The sequence below is a fragment of the Neodiprion pinetum genome, chromosome 4 (genome assembly GCF_021155775.2).
Source record: "Neodiprion pinetum isolate iyNeoPine1 chromosome 4, iyNeoPine1.2, whole genome shotgun sequence".
NCBI lineage: Eukaryota > Metazoa > Arthropoda > Insecta > Hymenoptera > Diprionidae > Neodiprion > Neodiprion pinetum.
In genome coordinates, this window is record NC_060235.2 from 305,257 (window position 1) to 325,566 (window position 20,310).

At 35.4% G+C, this 20,310-nt stretch overlaps 3 protein-coding genes across 7 annotated transcripts; 1 reads left to right on the plus strand and 2 right to left on the minus strand.

Moving 5' to 3' along the window:
* Positions 1 to 1,683: 1,683 nt before the first annotated feature.
* Positions 1,684 to 9,934, minus strand: LOC124217879 (uncharacterized). 3 transcript variants are annotated; one of them, XM_069135586.1, is made up of 7 exons: positions 9,916 to 9,934; positions 9,647 to 9,777; positions 7,692 to 8,075; positions 7,197 to 7,588; positions 6,664 to 6,778; positions 5,648 to 6,098; positions 1,684 to 5,510 (listed from the first exon to the last, which is right to left on the minus strand). In XM_069135586.1, the coding sequence occupies exons 2-7, from the start codon at positions 9,699 to 9,701 to the stop codon at positions 3,860 to 3,862; spliced, it is 3,048 nt and encodes a 1,015-aa protein (XP_068991687.1). In that variant the 5' UTR covers positions 9,702 to 9,777; positions 9,916 to 9,934; the 3' UTR covers positions 1,684 to 3,859. The 3 variants fall into 3 exon arrangements, with proteins under 3 accessions (XP_068991687.1, XP_046479984.1, XP_046479983.1); XM_046624028.2 differs by lacking the exons at positions 9,647 to 9,777; positions 9,916 to 9,934 and adding an exon at positions 9,166 to 9,527; XM_046624027.2 differs by lacking the exons at positions 9,647 to 9,777; positions 9,916 to 9,934 and adding an exon at positions 9,044 to 9,126.
* A 32-nt stretch (positions 9,935 to 9,966) lies between these two features.
* On the plus strand, positions 9,967 to 12,256 carry mRpL37 (mitochondrial ribosomal protein L37). The gene is made up of 7 exons (XM_046624047.2): positions 9,967 to 10,363; positions 10,463 to 10,645; positions 10,739 to 10,966; positions 11,024 to 11,143; positions 11,212 to 11,318; positions 11,423 to 11,605; positions 11,689 to 12,256. Exons 2-7 carry the CDS (start codon positions 10,473 to 10,475, stop codon positions 12,108 to 12,110), a joined length of 1,233 nt encoding a protein of 410 aa, XP_046480003.1. The 5' UTR covers positions 9,967 to 10,363; positions 10,463 to 10,472; the 3' UTR covers positions 12,111 to 12,256.
* On the minus strand, positions 12,075 to 14,135 carry Vti1b (Vesicle transport through interaction with t-SNAREs 1b). Of its 3 annotated transcripts, none has more exons than XM_069135588.1 (3): positions 13,875 to 14,129; positions 13,438 to 13,678; positions 12,075 to 13,015 (listed from the first exon to the last, which is right to left on the minus strand). In XM_069135588.1, exon 3 carries the CDS (start codon positions 12,872 to 12,874, stop codon positions 12,530 to 12,532), a length of 345 nt encoding a protein of 114 aa, XP_068991689.1. In that variant the 5' UTR covers positions 12,875 to 13,015; positions 13,438 to 13,678; positions 13,875 to 14,129; the 3' UTR covers positions 12,075 to 12,529. The 3 variants fall into 3 exon arrangements, 2 of the variants coding, with proteins under 2 accessions (XP_068991689.1, XP_068991688.1); XR_011176984.1 differs by lacking the exon at positions 13,438 to 13,678 and having other exon boundaries at positions 12,873 to 13,015; positions 13,875 to 14,055; positions 14,121 to 14,135; XM_069135587.1 differs by lacking the exon at positions 13,438 to 13,678.
* Positions 14,136 to 20,310: the final 6,175 nt, after the last annotated feature.

Consider the following 20,310-nt stretch of genomic DNA (forward strand, 5'->3'; position numbering starts at 1 on the left):
TATTGAGACTTCGCTCAATCGATTTCTCTCGCAAAATTACGTCGGAATAGTGCCACAATTAATTTATTCCAGCACTTTTGAGAATCGCGAAAATTTTCGCCAAAAATACAAAGGGGTTAACCTTCCTTTTTTTTTGACCAAAAAATTTTTCGTCTCAGAATTGATTCGTATGACTCTTTCCCGACCAATTGGACCCCAAGGAACTCAGAAAACGCAGCAAAAGGAGCGTGGGATCAACGGGAGAGAAGATACGAGGAAAAAAGCACCTGCTGAAAAATGTCGAAAATTCAGGTTTTCGTTTTTTGGCTGTAACTTTCGGTGCGTTGATCGCAGCGTATTGGGACTGCGCTCAATCGATTTCTCTCGCAAAATTACGTCGGAATAGTGTCACAATTAATTTATTCCAGCACTTTTGAAAATCGCGAAAATTTTCGCCAAAAATACAAAGGGGTTAGCCTTACTTTTTTTTCATTTTTCGTCGAAAAATTTTTGGTCTCAGATTCGATTTGTATCGTCCTTTCCTGACTAATCGGACCCCCAGAAACTCAGAAAACGCAGCGAAATTGGCCTGGGATCAACAGCAAAGAAGTTACGATGGAAAAAGCACCAGCCGAAAAATGTCGAAAACTCAGGATCTCGTTTTTTGGCTCCAACTCTTCATACGTTGCTCGCAGCGTATTGCGACTGCGCTTAATCGTTTTCTCTCGCAAAATCACGTCGGAATAGTGCATCAAAGAATTTATTCCAGCACTTTTCAAAATCGCGAAAATTTTCGCCAAAAATGCAAAGGGGTTAGCCTTACTTTTTCTTCATTTTTCGGTGAAAAATTTTTGGTCTCAGATTCGATTCGTATCGACCTTTCCTGACCAATTGGACCCTCAGGAACTCAGAAAACGCAGCGAAATTGGCCTGGGATCAACAGCAAAGAAGTTACGATGGAAAAAGCACCAGCTGAAAAACGTCGAAAACTCAGGATCTCGTTTTTTGGCTCCAACTCTTCATACGTTGCTCGCAGCGTATTGGGACTGCGCTTAATCGTTTTCTCTCGCAAAATTACGTCGGAATAGTGCATCAAGCATCTTATCCCAGTACTTTTCAAAATCGCGAAAATTTCCGCCAAAGATACATAAAGCCTCACTTTTTTGCCTATTTTTTTTTAATGGATACTGTATAACGAGACTCAGTTTTTGGTATTTGTGTTTTGGCTTGGAGAGCAGACGAGCATCGATCAAGCTGAAATTTTGCCAACTTCAATAAATCTATTCATTAGTGTTTTAAATTAGTGCATGTAAGCGTGTATTTATTATATCAGTATGCTCATCAACGACGACACAAAATTGAAGCAACTGCGAGAGAAAGTAATTTTCGAGTCAAACGACGCGAAACCACGTAAATCGGCAGAGATCCGAAAGAATTTAATATGGAAAAACATTTTCTATCTAGTATTTTGTCACACATAGTTGCTTGAATCGTATACGGTGTCAAATCATCTGCTGTGCAAATCAAATGCTATTGATATATCATGATCATCTGTGATCCGAAACTAACACATCTAACCGCTACCCTAAAAAACATCTAACGCGTCAAATCATTGTAGTATATTTCAATAAAGTCTATAATGATTTTGAAGAAGACAAACTGATCCTATTCATTTCAATGAAGTATGAGACATGAAGAGGGTCATCACTTTAATGCTTAATATTTATTAAGGGTACAAAATAGGTATAAAAATACGATATCATATGATAATTGACAATTACAATACTTCTGTTATTCAATTTTCTTCGTAGTTTCTGTTTTAGATTATTTTCAATAATGCTGTCATATGTATGGTTATATAGTAGTAAAGAAGTCAAGTCAACGGAGTTTTTGTGCTAAATAGAATTATAAGATATTTGATATAGATCTTAGTTTGCAGCGTATTTTATAAATACATGTACGCCAAGTGCCTATGTTATTATCGAAAAGAACAATTATTACATTATACACACTAGATTACTTATTTTATTTCGCTTGTAACGATAATTCGCCATCATACATACGCCCACGCATTTAATTTGATTTTCCATTGAATACTACAATTTTTCCAAGCCTTATTGCGTATGGACTTAAGGTTAATATACAATATTGGTATTCGATTCAAGGCACTTTTATAATTGTGGACTGAATAGAAGAAAAGAAAAAAATTACTGTAACAATAATGACCGACAATGTCACATGTAACACGCCTGTCACACGAGCGGTAATGCTTTACGAATATAACGTATAATCATTTGTATGGAAATTAAATTCTAATTGCGCATCGCATTACGAATATTTTTCCATTGTGCCTAACGAGCCTTTTCTTGACTCAATTACTTTGGAAAGTTCACGTTAATCACGTCGAGAATGATTGATTGCAACAGAATACCCGTACACCGTCTATTATTATAAATAAACCTGACTGTGATATTATTAATAGAATGATTTTTGCTATCAGGTTTACAGATATTATATTTTAATATTGCTAATCGTTTGTACGGATCAGATAGTGAGAGTTTGATGAATAATCATTGAATTATTGGTCAAGTAAATCTCACCGTGATTTGATCCGAAATAGAATATGCGTACACTGCGTGTTTATTTACCATACGCCTCCGCAATTAAAATGGCCAATTTACGGGGATACGTATATACTGAAAAATAAGACCTCAACTGAACCCCAATTAATGAGAGTGAGGTACCTCTGTTATAAAAAAAACAAAGTCGATAATAGTTTCCTTTTCTTGGCTATTTTTTCAAAATAATATTAACGCACCGTAAATCAGCAAAATTTCATTTATAATATATTTCAAATGAAATTTATTAAATAATTTTCGTGACAGTTTACGCGAACAATTCACTTGCTTTGATAATTACAGTTATTAATTTTTTTCCCTCGATTCTAACCATAGTAACATGTAAAAAAAAATAGAAAGATATTATCTAGGAGGTAGGCTTACCTCAAGCGGAAGACCATTGTGAGCTTTTATACCAATCACTGGCATCATATTTGAGAAGAAAAGTTAAGTTGGTGTAATTTTTTCGATTCATGTTCATAACTTACTTATAACGTACTTATTAGATGAGGTGACTGTGCATACATTATAATCCATCAGCAAAAATTTTAAAGGATACAAACTTCTACATAGATGAATGATAATTGTAAAAAAACAAATAATTCACTTCTTCTTTCATTGTGTTATCACATGCTCGTCAAATTTCACATGTGAAGATGTTTTTGTGCGAATTCATCGCTCGTTATACTCATTGTTAGCTTCAATAACTGAAATCGCGTTGCTTCCACCACAATGTATTTTGTAACTCATATATTTGATTTCATTATGATGAACATTCCTTGAAAAAAGTATAAATACGATGTGAGATACATGAAATTTGGTTTTCACATCACCTTATTCACGAAACTTTATAATACATTATTATTATATTTACGACTTTCAAAGAATTATTTTGATTCGTTCTATTGTGTTTCTGATAGTGTTTTTTTCTTTAATTATTTTTATTCTTAGTGTGCTCATAACTGTGCTTAGTATGATTATCATCATTTTTATTACCATGATGACTATGAATATTATTACTAATAGTTCAGTTACCATTGTTGTTGTTATTTTTGCGTTCATTAGCTTTATTTTTATCAAACGTATGAACGTAATTTGGTTGTTTTCATTTCATTATTTCATTTTCATCATTAGCGGTAAGAATTTAGGCTATATTAGTGATTATTCAATGTCCCCCCTCCCCCCCTCCTCTTTCACTAAATCATTTAACCAATGGAAAACGCCAAGTATAATCAATGTAACAAGAAGTATATTGCTGTTATTTACTTTTGATGTACGGTAATAACTGGCAAAGCTTTGATCCCAATATCACTATCAGCATCGCTTTGTAAAAAATTATTCTTTATCTTGTTGCTGCTGCTTGCTACAAGCAGAACTGTACTCTGTTTTCCGTTTTGTAGCAGATTGAACGATTGAGGATGCCCATTCAGGAGCTTAACAACGTTTCCACTTTTTGGTAACGCAATGTTATCAGTAGATTTCTGCTGTAGGTTTATTCTCTGTGTCAAAAAACTTATAAGTCCTTTATTTTCTATTGTAATATTATTCGATTGATTGGTTTGTAAATAAATACGAGGAGAGGAGTTATGCGAGTTATGCGCATGATTTGCCTCAGCTTCATAATTTGTCATTGGATATTGAACTATGTGCTCGACCGCAACGTTAGCTCGTGAACTTTGATGTTTAAGCGTAGGAGATTGTTCTTGAAGGATGAATTGGTTAGAGTATTGCGTTTTCGTTCTTTCACGTTCTTCGGCCCCTGCGGCTTCACCATCTTCTTCTGCAACTTCTGTTTCACCTAAAATATATACACCTTGATTCTCTCTCAATGTAGTATCCCTGTCAGAATGTGATGAATTATTGTCTTGAGAAAGTTCGCCGTCTCTATCATTGCCAATTAAGAGACGTTGGTTTTCTTCCTCGCAGTTAATCATTTCTTCGGACTGCAGAGGATCTACAATATCCAATTGTGATGATTCGCCATTTTCTACGGCAACACGCATTTCGTCGTATCCAGCAATACTCGGATCTTCATCAACCTGTTCAGGTATTTCCACAGATTCCTCGTATTCAATTTCGTTTTCCAAACTCAAATTATCTTCAAAGTAATGCACGCACGTTTCCTCCTGTTGGTCATGTAAATTGTAGCAGTCTTCATCAGGATTTAAAACACTTGCGTCGTGTTCATAAGCCATGGTATTATCACCGCATCCCGTCACGTCAATCCCCTCAACATATTCAATCAAATCAGTGTTTGCTTTATTTGAATTTTCGTTGTATAAAACTTCTGAACGAGTATCAAAGCTATCGTCAAACGTTGCTTCCCCAGTTTTCACAACTCTTACGTCATCTACGTCATTATCCCCTTTAGTACCGACACTGATACACCGATCATCCATAGTCACATCATCTTTAGCTATCTCCTCATTGTATTTCAGAGTTTCCAATACGTTCTCAACCTTTACAAATTCCAGATTATTTACACCTATTTCAGTCTTGATGTCATCAGTCTTGTCTTCTTGAGAATCGTGAAAATATTCATAATTTCTGTAACGATCTGCTTTCACTTTAGTGTCACCTACTGCTACCACATTTTCATTATCCCAAAATTCGTTGCAACTGGTTTCACTGTCTTTATCTAATGCTTCATAATTGGTTTCCAATCCTTCGCCAATTTGAAGATTCACTTCAGGCTCATTGACATCCTGGTTTTGAAATTGTATGATAGCCTTTGGCGCCGTAACGTCCTCGTCAACCATGCTTTCGGAATTGATAGTCTCTGATCTTCTCTTAGGATTCGTTCGTACTTTTTGAAAGTCTTCCTCCGAAAGATGTAATAATTCTCCAGTTGTTGTCAGCACTTTACCGTGGCGTGTTTTCAAGTGACGTTTGTACGTGTTTCTTGTTTTAAACCTATTTTTTGAGCAAAAAGTTAAAATACCATAAAATCGAATCACATTTCAACTGTTTATTCTGTATTTGTTACAGATGATGGTAATTACGACTGTAATTAAAACCAACAACCACACAGAAACAAAGTCCTCTCATACCTTTGTCCGCAATCCTCACAGCCGAAAGGTGCTTCTCCGGTGTGCCGCCGTCTGTGTTCCCTGAAGTGAGAAGGATGCCTGAACTTTTTTCCACAATCTGCACACGTGAAACGTGTCTGGTTCTGATGAATCAACATATGATACTTCAGGCTGTGCCTTCTTGTAAATACAGCCCTGCATATGCGACATTCGTATGGCTTAATACCGGCGTGACTACGATAGTGAGACACGAGTGTTGTAGGTGCTGTGAAAGTTCGTGGTGGATCGCATATACGACACTGCAGGTTCCCTCCCGCTGGATTCCCCTTGCGTTTTATGCGATCCATTAGCGCCAAAGCCATTTCTCGCTCTTCTTTGCTTGTTCCTATAAACTTTGCCTTCCCTTTTGGCTTCGAAGGGACTGACATCTCCATATTTCTATCGTTCGGATCCTCAGACCAAGTTACAGACTCTAAAAATATTTATTGATTCAAGTTTATTACTGTAATAAGTACAATAAGAGCCATGAAATGCATCTATCTTCAATTGAATTAGAATTTCACTTTTCAACGGTTATGCAACTTAGTATGATTTTATCCACAAGATTGCTAGTTTGAAAACCATTATCATAGGTTGTGTCCAGGAAACCTAACCTGTCAGACTGACAAAATGGTCAGAATGTTTTCAGAAAGTAACAGAGACTTTGAAGTTGAACAACTGTATAATAGGAAAAAACACAATTTTCACAATCTAGATGAACCTCAAAGAGGTTGGATGGTTTTATATGTGGAATAAATTGTATATCGACCAGTATGAATAAATGGAGCATGTCATCTTCATAATTTTGTAAAGTTTACCAGAGTCAAGTTATTGTAATAATAAATGTAACATGTAGCTGTATGGGTGACAAAATGTATTAGTACTATATGTATGAATTGTGTAAATCAAGATAAATTTAACCAGAAATACATGCTTATGGAAGCGAGAGATGATAAACAGACTGATTATTCACTAGGTGGATAACAATTTTACCATACCTGGTACATAAATCGACTCTGATTCATCCTGATCAGCAGGTACGGAAATATCCTGAGCTATGTAAGGCAGCTCTTTCATGTGAACTCCGTCACTTTCAACCACCATTAGCATAATCTAAAAATAAAATGGTTCGGTGTTACGTAACGTAAATGAAAATCATAATGGTAATGAGAATAGAGCAACCATGAATTTGAACAATTCCTTCTATTACATAGTGAATTACACACTTGACTTTCCACTGTAAAATATCTAAAAAAAAAATTAATGGAATGACTAATTGGTCATTTCAGAGGGAAAAAAATTTCGAGTCAGATCCAACTCCAGAAATACTTACAACCATAATATCGAACAGAATACTACATGGAAAACAAATTCAAACATAGATTAATTCCAATAAGTAGGATAAATAGACTAGAAAGAATATACTTTTTTTTTGGCAATTGAAGCTATTGCGTGAAACTAAAAATTAGTAATGAAGTTGAAATTTTTTCGATTAACGCTAAATTTAAACTGTTTACGGTATAAAACATACATTTTCACCCATGGCTTGGTTGACCATAATTTCGTTCAAATCGGGGGTGGTTTTTTCGTCATTGTTGTCAACTTTAACATGCTCATAGTAACTGTGATCACCAAGAACCTGAAAACCTGAAATGTCTTGTGGCTCCTTTTTGACCTCAGCCTTGTGTTCCTCAGTAATTTTGTTCATCTTAGCCAGTGTCTTCTGTTTTTCAAATTCAACGAAACTCATTTCATTTGAAAGTATTTTGCGCAGATAATTGGTCGACTTTTCAGACTTAGACTCCTTGTTCTCTTTGTTTAAAACCTCAACTGGTTTTTTCTGTTGATTTGCCCTCATCTTTTTGGTCGCAGGACTCGACTTGGGACTTCGCTGCTTGATCGCTATCGCCGTGAAAGTAGAGTCTGAAAATAACGTGCTATCATCAAGCTACGCAAATTTCTTTCATTCCTCTCTCATGAGCATTGTTCTCTGTCAATATAACAAATTAAACATCAAGAAACTCACATGCATCCTTATCCCTTTTGAGGTAATCCAAGTGATCGGCAAGATGAGCCTTAATAGACATTCTGGCTCTGCCCTCGCTGGCAAAGCTTGTATACCTTTGCCCGCATCCAGGTACGAGAGCGCAAGTGTAAGAATACTGCCGCTTCAACTCATCGCTATTAAAAACAGAAAACTGTTTTACCAGCTGAGTAGCTGGCATTGCCAATAATTGGGACGTAGTGAAGGATGGCTCTTGTTGACATTTTCGTTTAACGGACACCCTCTTTGACTGAGATTTCAAAGGGACATTAGATTCCGTCCATTTTTTTTCCGAGTGTAAGGTCTGTGATGCAACTTCTGCCAGCATATCCAACAGCGCGCCAGGACTGTCCCTTCCCACGCCATCTGTTTGTTACAAATCGAATAAAGTTCAACAAAGATGCATGTTCAAAAACTGGGTTCTCGAACGAATCCAAATACAAATCGATATAACAATCAATTTTGAAATCAAGACTCTATTACTGAACTTTTATACTTGTTTAACAGAATATTATATTCATATTTGTATAAGGTAGAAAGTATTTACAGAAATTGTGTATCTCACAAGCTTTCTACTTATTTTGTTTGAATGATACATCAACATTTTCTGATCCCACATGATAATTTCTTGAAATAACATTTTTCGTAGTGGCAAAATATTTCTACATTGTAGATGATGGGTAAGATTGCAATAAAAATTAGTTATTCACAGTAAGAATTATCTTTCAATAACTGCATCGAGAAAAAATTGACCAAATAAGTACAATGAGTTTAGCTGAAGCCTTTTTATAAGTACACCTTCTCTGCCCTGAGGGAGGAGGTCCACGAATATTATAATGTATATAGGTTGACGTACATTATGTCAATGTTCGTCAGAAATTGAGTTGAATATTTTTATCGGATAGATTGCTATGTTAATATTACTCGTGGTGTAGTCGTTGGCAAATCGAGTGAAGGGAATGAAAATCGAATTAAAAAAAAAATAATAATAATAGTACTAATGTTTATAAGAAGGTGACATTGATCTGACTGTAATGATTTTAGATTACTTAGAAATTTCAAATTAATACATCACAAGTTGTATTGGGGTAATAAAAAAAACTTAAATATCGACAAGTACTTAAGAACGATAACATTACACTTGTTGCTTGGATAGCATTTTCGCGGTATTGCCCGCTTTCTGAACAAAGCAAGGTGATGCTAACTAACGACAGTGATTATTAGGCTTTTCGGTTATTTTTTTTCTTCAAAAAATACCTCTCACGGACGGTAGGAAGATGGACATGCATATGAAAATATAAGCCAACAGACAATAAATATAATATCATAATTACACATCGTGACGGTGAGGTTCGCATATGCAACGAGAAACGTCAAAACATTGTACGCCTCTATGTGTGGATGTGTGTTACAAATGCGTGCGCAGCCGACACGAATATACGTATCAGCTACTTACACTAAACGACATACGTTGCGTATAGTACATGACATGCGCACGTAGGTGTGCGGATGAGTGAGCACACTGTTGAGCATAGCTCCTGCAAGGCAGATTAGTGACGTCACAACGACAGTGATTTTACTTGTCAAATGACAATCGGAGGTCCATCCGTCAGAGTGATATTTTGGCATCGGCCATCGTTTTAACGTGAAATTTAGGCTAAAAGTTCACATTTCAAGCAAAAATATTCACCCGATATTCGACGATCGAGTATCGGACGCTGTCTTGTTGCTACTTAGCCTTATATGAGTGAAAAGTCAACGAAAAATACGACAACGCCGCGCCAAAGCGGCGTCAAACTAGCAGACGCCATCGGGACGCACAGCAGACGGATTTTAGAGCTTGTTTTCATAGCGGAACCTTTGAAATATCAATAGTTTTTTAACCCGTTATTTGTTCTAAACATAAATTACTCATTCTAGATAAAAGTACAACTTACGTTCTGTTCCGCTGTAATAGTTGTACACTCGTTTCAAGCTTGTTTTTGTATTCATTGTGACCGTTCACTTTCGCGGCGTATCCGCATTCCACTGCCTTCTGGTCGTCTCCAACTCTCCACTCCACCGTTTTCTATTGTTTATCACCAAAATTTCAACTTTGCAGGGCTGACAACCGTCCCGAGCCCGTTAGGTGCGTCTCAGGCCGTGTTCGTAAATTGACTGACAGTACTGAAAATTCCCTAGGACAGAATCAGAGCTATTCACGAACTTGGAAGCGCAAAAGAGATGAAAGATTGCTGACAGTACTGTCAGTCAATTTTCAAACACGGCCTCGATCAGCCCCCTGACACACGCTGCTTAAAAGTGGTTCGCAAAATGTCCCTCGATTCTGCCGCCAGTTTCGACCACTAGTAGGGCTAGTAGTCAGCGATGGCAGCGAGCGTGTCAGAAGTCTACTAGCGCTACGTAGAGGAACTAAAAAACGGGAACAAGACGCGTAAAGTTTTTTAGTATAGGAGCAGTGCTGAGTGTCAGGGGGCTGGTCCCGATCCTTGATGTCCCCTAGGGTCTAGTTTCACGATTCTGTCCGTCTCTACTCTGTCTGATACCGCTAACCGCTTGCGGCGTACCATCAACTTTTCGCATTGTGGCACATATCCTTGAATTAAGGATCATAGCCACAAAGGGAAAAATTTTTACTATTGCTGGAACACAAGGTGCGTAAAGAATCTTCGCCCTCATTCATACGACTGGTTTTTAACCTACCGAAAAATTTTTCACTCGTACGTATGTAAAAATGGATTGACATTTTATAGGTGCGGAAATATGAGACTCTCCTCAAGCCTATGGGCTCAACACCTAGGGCGAATGATAAAAAGGCATTGGTACATTCAAGGAAATCGCCCAATTATTCAAACTGCCACAGAAAGTTACCTCAAATCACAGAACATAGAAATCGTTGAACCAGAAATTTTGTTAGTAAAGCAATTGCCAGAGAGGTAAGTGAGTATTCGACTAATTCAAACGTATCAGCTGTTTACGTTGGTCGTAAAAAAAAATGAGCTAATTCCATTATCTTATTACACATTTAGATTGAAACTGAACGAACCGCTGATACCGCTACCACTACCTAAAGATAAAACTCATCCAAACTGGAAAGACAAACCCTGTTTGTCTTATCGTGATCATAATGTGTTACTCGAAGGTGTGGAACAGGCTAAAGTGTTGACTAAAACTGTTGAGATCGTCGACGGGCTACCAGAATCAGTGAATAATCTAATAACTGAGCATGATGAGCGTGTTGAAGAATTGGTGCTAAGGTAAAAAAATTTTCTATCACTTTCATGCACAATAATTTAAATGTGCTACATTCGTAGGACAGTGTACAATTCAACTATATATGATGCATATCAAGAACGTCTTCCTAAACCAAAAGATCCCGAAAGACCAGGATTTATGTTCCCAAGACCATATGGGATTTCTGCCATAAGAAAAGCGTGAGTATTGCTGTGTTTGCCAATTTTGTTGCCGCTACTGATAAAACTGTGTGCTGTATTAATTCCAGACGAAACTTATCGCAAAAGCTACTCCAACTATGCGAATCTTTGAGCGGTCCTCAAGTGGCATTTGAAAGAAATCTGATATACAATGGTGTCGTTAGTCTACCAATTGGTATGTGTCACTGTTGAGTAAAAAAGGGAAATCAGCCTATTGTAAATATACATATTATAAGTGAATAGGATTCAAATTATCATCAGCATATTCTGAATTTGTAGAAAAAGATGAGAAGCAGTTACAATTTGAGCTGAGAGCAGACATGCTTGTGACTTCTACAAGTCCTTTGAAACCTATGGCAAGTAAAGGTGAAGGGAATGACATTCAGTTGCCGAACCTTCATCCCATTGATTCCACAATCACTTTGGAGAAAGAAAATATCTACACCCTTCGGAACTTCTATCGTAAGTTATGTAATAACTAAAAACATTCAGTTTTTATCTTTGCAACAGCATCCATAACTTTAATTGCTCATTCATTTTCACAGCTATCATGAAAAACTCTCAGTGGATGAACGTGCACACAATTTTCGCACATTTTAATCCACGAGAGGTGAAAAATATTTATGAAACTCCCGTTACTGAGTCGCAAATTCTTGGACGTTCGCTACTCAAGTCATTCGCAGTAGGCGCAGCATGTGCAAGACAACGCTTTGGAAATGAAGTTCTAAGCCTACCAGAGCCTGTGACTGTCCAATGCATACAATCGGATGGAAAGATGTTTCACTTCTCAGTTTTGCAACTTAATACATTAGACTTGAATGGATCTGGTGGTGAAAGAAATATATGGTGGTCAGCTCCGAATATAAATCTCTATGAGAAAGCTGGTTATGAAGGCGGGATACCAACAGTCCAGAATTATAATCCCGAAGTATTCAGGAGAATATTTGCATTTTATAATAACAACTGAATTTTATTGTAACTTGTAATATTCGGTGAAAGTAACAGTGTCCTGTGCTACTGCTATAAGACAGCACTGTCCCTTTTACCAAATCACCCGAATTTATAGCTTGTATATAGTGTCATTTACTTAATATAAAAACAAAAATAACACAAGACGATTTGAATTCTCATTCAAATAATACATTGCCATTATACTTTACTCACAACAGCACCTCATCGCTTTCATGGAATTTACCATTGAGATAAAAACTGTTTTACAGTCGATCTAGACGCTTATTACATGTTCGAGATACATATCTGATGTAGTGGCTTTTCTAACATAGCAAATTGGTTATTGAATAGAAGCTAGTTGTATGTACATAAAATTTAAATACTTGGATATCGATTGGTACACATTTACAAGTGTCAATGATTATGATGTGCGAATCACTTTCTAAAGAATTTCAAATAAACGACAGCAGCAAGAATTCCAACTTCGAGGATGATGATCAATACTAAAATAAATTTATTCGTTAAAACTCTTCTTGTCATTGTTCGAAGAACTTTTTGCGTTTTGGTTAGCTCTTGATCAGTTTGTGATAAGCGCCTTTTAGCCCTCAGTAACGTCTCTCGCTGTTCTCCTAATTCTGCCACTACTTCTGTTCCAACTTGTTCAGTTTCTGCTGCAATGCGTTGCGATCGTGCAACCGAAGATGCAGAACGCTCCAGGGTTGCTCGGCTCTCCAAAAGTGTCTGCCGATGTTGGGCTTCCCAATCGGTGGCAGAATTCATTTTATATATTTAAAAAAAATTGTTTTAACAAGATAAATATGAATTGAAAGAGAAACAACAATTGCTTCTACGCGAGCCAATTCCTACTTTAAGCCCAATTTTCGGATTTGGTCATGATCTCCATAAACTCAGCTTCGTCAACTGTAATCACATACGAAATAAAGTGTAATTAAGTTCCTGTAACTTAATCGACAAATTGATGAATTTTTTTGAGGTATCAAAAATACTTGTTGTAATGTCAAGTTACTTAAACCGTCAAGATCAGTGTCAAACTCTTCAATCATAGATTGCATTTCATCGTCCGTTAATCCACTTCCAGTTCTCTGATTTACTTCTTGTAAATTTTTTAAACTTATTTTATTCGAATTTGTATCAGCAGTGAAGAGCGTAAACGCGTACTTTAGTTCATCCAAAGGATTTCTCTTAGCCATTTTATCTGATACTGTGCAGACGTTAATAATGAAGTTTTACAAGAGATGCAGCCAAATTTGAATATGTGTGCAAAAAATTTGCGTTAAAATGAAGTTACTCTGCTGACACATGTCGCACATTTCTAGACATACTTATGTAGTAGAAATCTTCATAGCCAATTTTATTCCCATGTGGCGGATCGTAAGTTCGCATAATTGACAAAATTTGTGCTTTTTTAGCTTCCAAGCCCAGGGCTCGAGTGGCAGCCTTCATCTCGTAATAATCAATGAACCCATCCTTATCAGTATCCAACAAATTAAAAGCTTCTTTAATGTGAATTTTTTCATCCTCAGAAAGCTGCCGTATCTTTTTACTGGCTGCGTTCGTTGGATTCTGGATTGCATTTTATATGTGATTACATTATTAGATCTGTCCGACATCCGCTAGCAATATCTGACAAATTTAATAGGGATAAAAAAAAAATGGAGACACAAAAGAAGTTAACGTGTCGCGCATTCGAGAGATACAAAATTGTACTTATTCCAGTTTCGAAATGAATTATCAGACCGATACATCACTAATAACTTACCATTTATACGCGATTCATACGAATACACAACTTAAAAGTTTGAATAACAAACTCTCGTAGGTACTTGGAAGGAACGACACTGACACTTTTGACGTTTCTTTGCAGGTTATGTTATTAGTTGGAGAAGTTTTCGTTTGGAGTGCAAATGTCCCGACATTTAGCCATCATCGATGATTTCGGTCTATAGCACGGTCTTATAGACAGGTCTGGGCACTCCAAGCCCCTTCCTATGTAACGCAGCGTGACCGTCTTGAAGCCTGTGCTTCTCAATTTGTGTACCAAAGACCGGAGCGCTGCAATCTCCGAGGCCGGTGTATGCGTACTAAGTAGGCCTCTCCCTCACTAGCGCTAGAGGCGAAAATTCACAACATCGGCTTCATTTTCGAGCACGGTTTTACAGCCGGAGTGTCCAGACCTGTCTATGAGACCGTGGTCTATAGTAAATAGAATATGATCCACTCACGGATTGTTCCGCCATTCAACAACTTATTTCAAAGTGTTTCAAAGCCTATCGGAATTTATTTCGATGAAATGAATTTTATGCGTCGTAAAAGCTCTAGTGTGTAGCATTACTACCACCATACGAAAATTGCGGGAGATTCAAATTGGTATTTCCCGGTTTCAAACATTCTTCAGTCAATCTAACTTGTAACAGTAACTTCTGTGAAAATGATGCATTTCGATAAACACTGAATACGTTGAGTAATAGATTGTATGTATGTACATAGCTATCCTGCCAAGAGATCATTCATAGGATTGCTTTGTATTCCGGCTTATATAAGTATATGTATATGCAGAGTGAATTCGTAACTGATACACTAATCTTCGCACTAACTAAGTGAGAACCGATCAAAGTTGTGTAAAACACACCTGTCTTAATATCAAACTTATACATTCATCTCCTCTACATGCAATGTGTGCCAATGTCAACCGAATCTTGCGTTTTGTGACCTCAAATGTGATCTAGCGACAGTTTTCAAATACCACACCATCGACTTTTCAGTCAGATATCACAGATTCTTGCATATTACTTAATGAACATTTTACCTGCGCCAACTTTTCTTTTGACTGCATACTTATGTTGTTATTTCTTAGGAAACACAATGTAGTTCTGCAACCCTTTTTTGCTTGTCTTAACTTGGATCCGATTCTTACAATAAATAAATAAATAAATAAACAAAACAGAAAATTACATGTGAGAATGTACTTTGTGATTCCTGCAACATTTATAATTCATTTTCGATTGGAACGTAAATAAAGTTGAGCATCTACACAGATCAAGGAAAAAATATCTATTTGGATGTGATAGTTGAACTATGATTTGGATATTAGGCAGGTTTTCACAATGAAAATACCATTACTAAAAAAAAATATTGGCCAGAGGCAATTTTCCAGAAATTTCCAAGTTTTGCTCTTCTAACGAATCTAAATCAAATATATGGCCAGCTTATCACTGGAAATCATTTATGTATGGGTTGTACTTTGTTTATGCTCAAGTTGTCTCCACTATTCAATTACTATCATTATCAATTCCTATGTGACAAAATTAAACTTACTTATTAAAAAGAGATAAAGTAAAATAGTTTCATAGAGAAAATATGCAGGTAATTTGTAAACAAAAAGAGATGGATGATTAAAAGCAAATGCAGTCACAATCAAGTTACAACATATACATATAGGTATGATCGAATGTATATGTGTATAGTAAGTAAACAAATTTTATATCACATCCTTCCAAAATTGCAATGTTGTGATCGACGTGTTTGTGGGGGAAAAAAAACAAGCATACTATTTGCTCGTATAATATAATACTTTCATTTATGAGAAACCTATCGGATTGTTTTAAATCGTAATAAGAAGTGGAAATTAAAATAAAAAATCATATAATTGTATAAGTAGGGTATTGAGCTACTAAGGAATTGTAGTATACAGGCAATACTAATTATATAATGGCATCGTTCAAGTATCAAGTGTAGTAGTAGTAATAGTAGTAGTAGTAGTAGTAGTAGTGGTAGTAGTAAGATTAATAATAATAATAATAACAATAATAACAACAATAATAATAATAGTTGACATTTCTATTTCTAATGCGTAGTATATCATCGATACCCAATTATTGGATAATCGATATAACGTTCGTGAAACATGTAAAGAAAAAAAAAAAAAAAGAAAAGTATGAACAAATTTACTTGAAGGCTCTTCGCCAGGCGTAAACTTGAACACTGCCATGGTCTCTAATAATCTGAAATTTGTCATCAATACTTTTTATTATCCAAGTATATGTATGCAGTCTAGTATGGTTCAGTGTAGTAGCGATATAATCATAGAGTCGAATACATTTAAGATAATCTATTTACAATTCAAGCCATATTATACTTATAATTGTAGTATGTTATATTACACACTAAAAATTATATTATTCAAATAAAAGCCCTGGCCATTTACTTTACTTGTACTGGCCTGAGCTTTAAAATAATTCATTTCATTTCATGAACTAATTTACGCCTATAATCATGTATGTATGTATATATGTATGTAATATGGTTTATATTTTATAAAATTGCACTCTTGCGCATTAGCGTTTACAATACAAAGCCCCCTCCCCCTGATCCCGCATTGCAAAGTAAAATTAACATTAAGAAAAAAGGAATCCTGCTTCCTTTCATTATACAACTGTTCGGTCTGGATTCGATTCTTTTCTTTACACTTACTTCTACTTCTATATGTAACATATGTGTGTGTGTGTGTGTGTTGACGCAACAGTTCAAATATACAATGTATTATGTTCATGATTAGTAACGTAAATGCCACCTTGCAGTACAGTACGGTTGTTTTTTTTCTTCTCTGATAAATTAAACTTATGTAGCGCGATGAACTCTGATAATTTATTACAGTTATTGACAGATTACTCAAAAAATAAAAATTTCAATCAATATCCATCAATGTGTAAATTGAAATGAATCCTGTAATTGGGATGAGATGAAAATGATCAGTTTTTGTTAAAACCGGTTTTGTAAAATCTCATCTACTGGATGACAAGATCTTCTTGTACTAATGAAAAACACCATTCTTTTGAAAAATACCGTACATACCTAGTACTTTTGATTATCATTACAATATATGTAAATAGTTATGTATGACTTAATATATGTCGAAAACTACGCGTAGCGTAATTGTCGCCGTTGCTGATACAATATGTGGATAATAATATTAATAATAAATTTTCGTAATATGTATCTGATCGTCAGATTGTAATTTAGAAATGTGAAAAGCGAAAGTGTAAATTGTGATACGTGTACATTCTATATATTCTTTTATTTTTTTAGTTCTATATAATATATAGAACTAAAAAAGTAAAAGAAAAATAGTTTAAAACAATTCTCTTTTCTTAGGAACTCACATTGGAATAAATTTTCATGAAACTTATAAATTAAATTGAAATTTTTCGAATTATTCATCAAAAACTGTTAAAATTAGTATGCATTGAAGTTTGACGATGAATATCTTTTAAACGCTTAACTTAATCGACAAATCATAAGACACCATTTTTGTAGAGCAGTTGATTTCCTACAAAACTATGAGTTGTGCAATTCATCAAAATTTTTTGTAAGCGAGTAAAAAAATTCATAAGCAAAACAGAAATTTCTCTTAAAATAATCAAACTTTAAGCTTTGATATCTTTTAAACGGTAAGATTTACGAAAAAATTGTAAGAGACCTTTTTTGTAGAGCGTTCGATTTCCTACAAGAATATGAGGAGAGATTTTTTAACGAACAGTTGTCAAAGAGATATGAATTTTTGTTTCTAATACTCAGGAAAAAATGCAAAATTGTAAAGCGGAGGACCTTGTTATCAAAATTAAGAGCTCATATTTGGTGAGAATTTTTTAGAGGTATCTAGCAACCGATTTTCAGAGTATAAAGTAAAAAAAAAAATACTCATTTTTTTTGGCCCACCCTAGTGTACATACAAATATATTGGCTGTGATTTCTGACTCTCTCTCTCTCTCTCTCTCTTTCTCTCTCTCCCCCCACCCCTCTCTGGGCGTGTGTTTGTGTGTGTGTCAGAAATCACAATTTACACTTCCGCTTTTCACATTGTGTGTGTGTGTGTGTGTGTGTGTGTGTGTGTGTGTGTGTGTGTGTGTGTGTGTGTGTGTGTGTGTGTGGGTCAGGATAATTTATTGTTGCGAGTTTAGAGGTTGACAGAGTGTAAAAAGTTTATTCTCTGTTCAATTTTGATTTCACCAAGAGAATCTCGTGACATATAGCCATTCAAGCTACCCGAGGTGACTTCAAGCTTTCTTTGCATTAACCGTTGTCTGTTGGACCCTGGAAGAACCACACTGAGGTGACGAAGCTGAAACTAGCAGCCAGAGTTAGCAGCCAAACGTGATAAAATTTTTGGACATAGAAAAATACAGTTCAATCTTATCCATACAATTCTATGAACACATTGGGGGTTCATGGTATTTCTCAAAATTTTCATTTTCTAACTTCACTATCTTGTTCGAGTAAACGTTAGAACGTTTGGCTGCTAGCTTCAACCTCGTCGTTGAGATATTGGTAGCTTCACTTCACGAGATCTTCTTTGTGTATCGGTTGCTTGTTACAAAATTCACAGCAAAGTTTGAGAGCCAATATTAATATCCGACATTTCTTCATCTCAGCACAGGAAGCGTAGTACGTATATATGTATAATTTACGTAGTTTTAGTAGCATTGATACTAGTTTCAGTAAAGTAGTAAAAGTGGGGCATAGGTGCGTTGGGCTCCGTCTTGAATAAAAAGTATGGAACTTTTAATATTTTGTACGATATTATACAATACGATGAATGTCATGGTGAAAACTACGGGTATATGAATCATGAAAGTACAAGCAAAAAAAATTAATAGCAATAACAATAATAATAATAATAGTGTGGATGATTAATATGTACAGAATACGTAGTAGTATCAACTTTTCCATAGGCTTGCGTTGCACATTTTGTGTATGTGTATATTATAGTAGCTATATTGTCTATACCACAAAACAAAGAATATTATGGCCACCAACATAATAATGGCAAGTATTTTGCTTAAAAAAAAAAAAAAACAATCGTGTAGCGTTCAGTACGGAGTATAATAGTATGTGTATAAAATGTTTGGAATGAAGTATTATTTATTCGCCTAATCGTGAAAAAATTGTCGATCTTATTAGTAATTTAATGAAAAATAGTAAAGAGATTTTTTTCAATTTATTAAATATAGATTACTTCTAATGACGGATGAAAGAAAAGAAATAACAATACTCAGTTAACGTACGACTGTATGTGCGTGTATGATTGAACAAAATGGTATTTAAATAATTATACAAATAAAAAATTAAATTAATAGTAGAGCGGAGGTTACAATGCTAATGAATTATTATTTTTTTTTTAATTGATTACACGAGGTACTCAACAAGGTTTAGAAGTTTCTCATTGTGATCCATAAACGATCAAAGCAAAAGTTGAATATATTCTCTCATTCTGCCATAGCTCTTTTTTCATCTAATTTTTCAAGGAAGATAATTAACCATTAGAGGGCCGGTGTTTTTGGCTTGAAATTTGATATTTTTCAGAGGTATGATTTATGCATATAAATAGTCAGCACGTCCCCAATGGAGCTTCCGAGTTATCTGCTGACTCCTAAAACAGCCAGGCCAGCTCTCTAATGTTTAAATGTATATGGCTATATGTGAATATTATACCTACATTATACATTTTTGGAACTACTATTCGACAAACCAATCAATTCACATGATCACAGTTTTCTTCAAACGTGTTTCAAAATTTATAATTCGTAAACGGTGACATATGCATTCTGATAATCAAATCAACAGAGTGCCCAAGAAATTTCATTTTCAATTTGCATGTGAAAATTGTGATAAGAGGTGAGATTTTGTGGGAGTGAATTGGGTACGGGGGGATTGAAACATGGCGTGTCCACATTGTTTACTAAATCTTACCCTAGTGCGTTCAACAAATATAAACACAAGTATTAGAATCTTGCTGCAGTAAAAAATAATGAATAACAATGCTTTGATCTCTGGAAACAGACATTTGATCAACTACAAAAAACAGCCATTCTAGAAATTTGCCATACAGTAAGAAAGTTCTTGAATATTGTCTGAATCGGTACTGCACTGGATGTTAATAACGACGTATTATAAAATTTCATTGGAAGTAGTGTCAGTTGGCTTTGACTAATTTTAAGTAGTAGTAGTAGTCGTAGTCGTAGTTTCTATTTGTGCAGAATTACTTGTCATATTAATAGTGCCATTTAAAGTTATTTTTCTGTTGCTTTTCGTTTTTGTTCATGTCAAATTTGCAAGTCACCAAATACATGGGTGAGTATAATTAACCATGTATATTCGGAAGGTGATGGAAGAAATGAATTGAGTAGCGGATGCCATGG